This window comes from Propithecus coquereli, unplaced genomic scaffold, assembly GCF_000956105.1.
Source record: "Propithecus coquereli isolate 6110/MARCELLA unplaced genomic scaffold, Pcoq_1.0 Scaffold186, whole genome shotgun sequence".
Taxonomy (NCBI): Eukaryota; Metazoa; Chordata; class Mammalia; order Primates; family Indriidae; genus Propithecus; species Propithecus coquereli.
The window spans coordinates 25419-29053 of NW_012143412.1; the positions used below are offsets into that span (position 1 = coordinate 25419).

At 35.0% G+C, this 3635-nt stretch overlaps 1 protein-coding gene across 1 annotated transcript in view; it reads left to right on the top strand.

The window, feature by feature from the left end:
• Positions 1–3635, top strand: part of AGBL3 (ATP/GTP binding protein-like 3) — a gene marked incomplete at its 5' end in the record, with an annotated part of 66559 nt that overhangs the window by 23039 nt on the left and 39885 nt on the right. The window contains one exon of the mRNA XM_012642747.1: positions 348–419. Coding sequence (XP_012498201.1) covers positions 348–419 — 72 coding nt within the window. The remainder of the gene's footprint in view (positions 1–347; positions 420–3635) is intronic.

The window sequence follows — 3635 nt, forward strand, 5'->3', positions numbered from 1 at the left end:
TGAATCTTTATCTAGCCATGCCCATTGTTAAACTTTTTTGTTCCAATTTTTTTCTATTGTAAACAACAGTGAAAACCTTATAATTCTCTATTTGTACATATTCTTAATTATTTCCTTATAATAAATTCCTAGAAAAGGAATTGCAGGCCCAAAAGTTATGAACATTTAAAAATGCAACAAAGATTCATGAGATTTGAATACTGCTTGTAATAATTTCATTGAGCTAAACTACTGCTTATACATTACTTAGAAACATTTTTTACTTTGAAAAAAGATGAAAACTATGGAATACAAATGAGTCGATGAATTATTTTTATGGTGCTGTGATCTTTTACTATCCCCTGTAGATACAAGGCCAAATGAACCAGATGATTATATGGTTGATTATTTTAGAAGACAGTTGCCTGATCAAGGTTTGGGTGAGTAAAATAGGAACATAGACAGTAATGAATAGTCATCTATGATATGTTATTTTTCTCTCTAGCTCTAGAAATACATAGGGAAAACCAATAGATATTCATTGTATGTCAATTTGCATTCTTGTAATTTTACCCAGTCCAAAAAAAACAAACCAATATTCATCTAATTGTCTAATCTTTTCATTCCCATCTCACCAAATCTTAGAGCAGAGAAAGACCTCGAAAGTACTCTAGTCTCACCTCCTACTCATTAGAGCAGTGGTTCCCAGCTTTTTTAGCTCCAGGGACTGGTTTCATGAAGAAAATTTTTCCACAAAATGTAGGGAGAGGCACGCAGGTTTAGGGCAGGAGAGCTCTGCAGCTCAGTCCTTAACAGGCCACGGACCAGGGGTTCAGGGCCACAGCATTAGAGGATCCAGGCTCAATTTTATGGACACAAGAATTACCTAAGGAGTTTATGAAAACCTCAGCTTCTGATTGAGTAGGTCTTAGTGTCACCCCTTGAATTTTCATTTTTATAAGGCACCTCAGGTAATTTTGATATTGGTGATCTGCAGACCACACTTTGCAAATTACCTCTTTGAGGGCTACAATGAGAACTGGCTGGAGACCAAACAGTTGGGAGCTAAGCCCATCTAACCCTTTTTCATCCTGAATAGCTTCCTTATATGGTTTTTCTTTCAATAATGGTCTGTTTCTTTAAAAAACTTTTTGTTTTTATTATTTTTTAATGACACATAATAATTGTACATAATTAGGGGGTACAGTGTGATATTTTGACACATATATATTAATTTAATGTGTAATGATCAAATCAGGGAAATTAGTTCATTTAACTATGTCTAATGATCCTTTGTATTTCTGTGGTATCAGCTGTAAAGTCTTCTTTTTCATCTCTGATTTTATTTATTTGGGTCTTTCTCTTTTTTCCTTGGTTAGTCTAGGTAATGGTTTGTCAATTTTATCTTTTCAAAAATCAACTTTTTGGTTTTGTTTGTTTGTTTAGAGTCAATTTCATTTATTTCTGCTCTAATCTTTACTATTTCTTTTCTTCTACTAATTTTGGATTTTGTTTGCTTTTGCTTTTCTAGTTTCTTGAGATACATCCTTAGGTTGTTTGTTTGACTCTTTCTACTTTTTTGATGTAGCCATTTATTGCTATAATGCTTTTGCTGTATCCCATAGGTTTTGGTATGTTGTGTTTCTATTTACATTTGTTTTAAGAAATTGTTTAAATTTCCTTCTTAATTTGTTCATAGAATTATTGGTCATTCATAAGCATGTTGCTTAATTTCCATATTTCCAGATTTACACAATTTTGAAAATTCTTCTTGTTATTGATTTCTAGAAAAGATACTTCATATTATTTCAATACTTTTAAATTTGTTGAGAATTGTTTCATGACATAACATGTGATCTGTCCTGGAGAATGTTCCATATACTGATGAAAAGAATGTGTATTCTGCAGCTGTTGGATGAAATGTTCTGTGAATGTTAGGTCCATTTGGTCTAAAGTACAGTTTAAGCCCAATGTTTCTTTGTCGATTTTCTGTCTAGATGATCTGTCCGATGCTGAGAGTGGGGTGTTAAAGTCCCCAACTATTATTGTATTAGTTTGTATCTCCCTTTAGATCTAATAATATTTGCTTTACATATCTAGGTGCTTCAGTGTTGGGTACATATATATTTATAATTGTTATATCCTCTTGCTGACTTGATCCCTTTATCATTATATAATGACCTTCTTTGTCTCTTTCTATAGTTTTTGAGTTAAAGTCTGTTTATTTGATATAACTATAGTGACTTCTGCTCACTTTTGGTTTCTGTTTGTGTGGAATGTTTTTCCCAAACCTTCACTTTCAATCTTTGTGTCATTACAGTAAAGTAAATTTCTTGTAGGCAGCATACAGTTTGATTGTTTTTTTATCCATTCAGCCAGTCTATGTCTTTTAAGTGAAGAATTTAATTTGTTTATATTCAAGGTTATTGTTGATAGGTGAGGATATATATCTATCATTTTGTTAATTGTTTTCTGGTTGTTTTTTATATCTTTTCTTCCTCTCTTATTGTTTATCATTATAGTATAGTGGTTTTCTGTAGTGATAAGTTGTGATTCTTTTCCCTGTATCCTTGTGTATCTGCTCTACCAGTGAGTTTTATACTTGTATGTGTTATTGTAATAGTGATTATCATGTTTCTGCTTTCAGATGTGGGATTTCTTGAGCATTTCTTGTAAAGCCAATCTAGTGACGATGAATTCCCTCAGTTTTTGCCTGTCTGTGAATTTCTCCCTCATTTCTAAAGGATAGCTTTGCTAGGTATAGTATTCTTGGCACTTTGAATATATTATCCGATTCTCTGCTTGCCTATAAGGTTTCTATAGAGAAATTTGCTCTTAGACTAATTAGGATTCCCGTATATGTGACTTGACAATTTTCTTTTGCTGTTTTTAGGATTATGTCTTTGTCTTTGACTTTTGAGAATTTTTACTATAATATGCCTCAGGGAGGATGTTTTTGGTTGAATCTATCTGGGAACCTTTGAGCTTCCTGGGTGCTGATGTGTATATCTCTCCCCAGACTTGGGAAGTTTTCAGCTACTATTTCATTAGATAAGTTTTCTACACCTTACCCTTCTCTTCCCCTTCTGGAACTCTCATAATGTGAGTATTTCTTCACCAGGCACAGTGGTTCATGCCTATAGTACCAGTGTTTTGGGAGTCCTAGGTGGGACTATTGCTTGAGACCAGGAGTTTGGGACCAGCCCATGACCCCCTATTTGGGTTTTGCTGGAGTGGCTCACGGAACTCTGGCATACACTTACTTATGTTTACTGAATTATTATAAAGGATATGGATGAACAGATATGTAGGGTGAGGTCTGGAGGAAGGAGCATGGAGCTTCTATGCCCTCCCTGGGTGCACCACTCTCCAGGAACCTTCACATGTTCAGCTATATAGAGGTTCTCTGAACCCTGTCCTTTTGGGTTTTTATGGAGGCTTCATTACACAGACATGATTGACAACCATGTAGAAATGTGATTGAACAAAAGGCACATGATCCAAACCCAGCAAGGCCTGTGTATTCAGATTCTTCCTGGCCTCTCTGGGTAGCATTCCTTCCTCCAGTATAGGGGACAGGACTCTCTGTGGAATGAGGGTCTTTTGACCCATAATCAGATTAGAGTCCTGCCTTAGTCAGGTGAAAGGAGGACAGG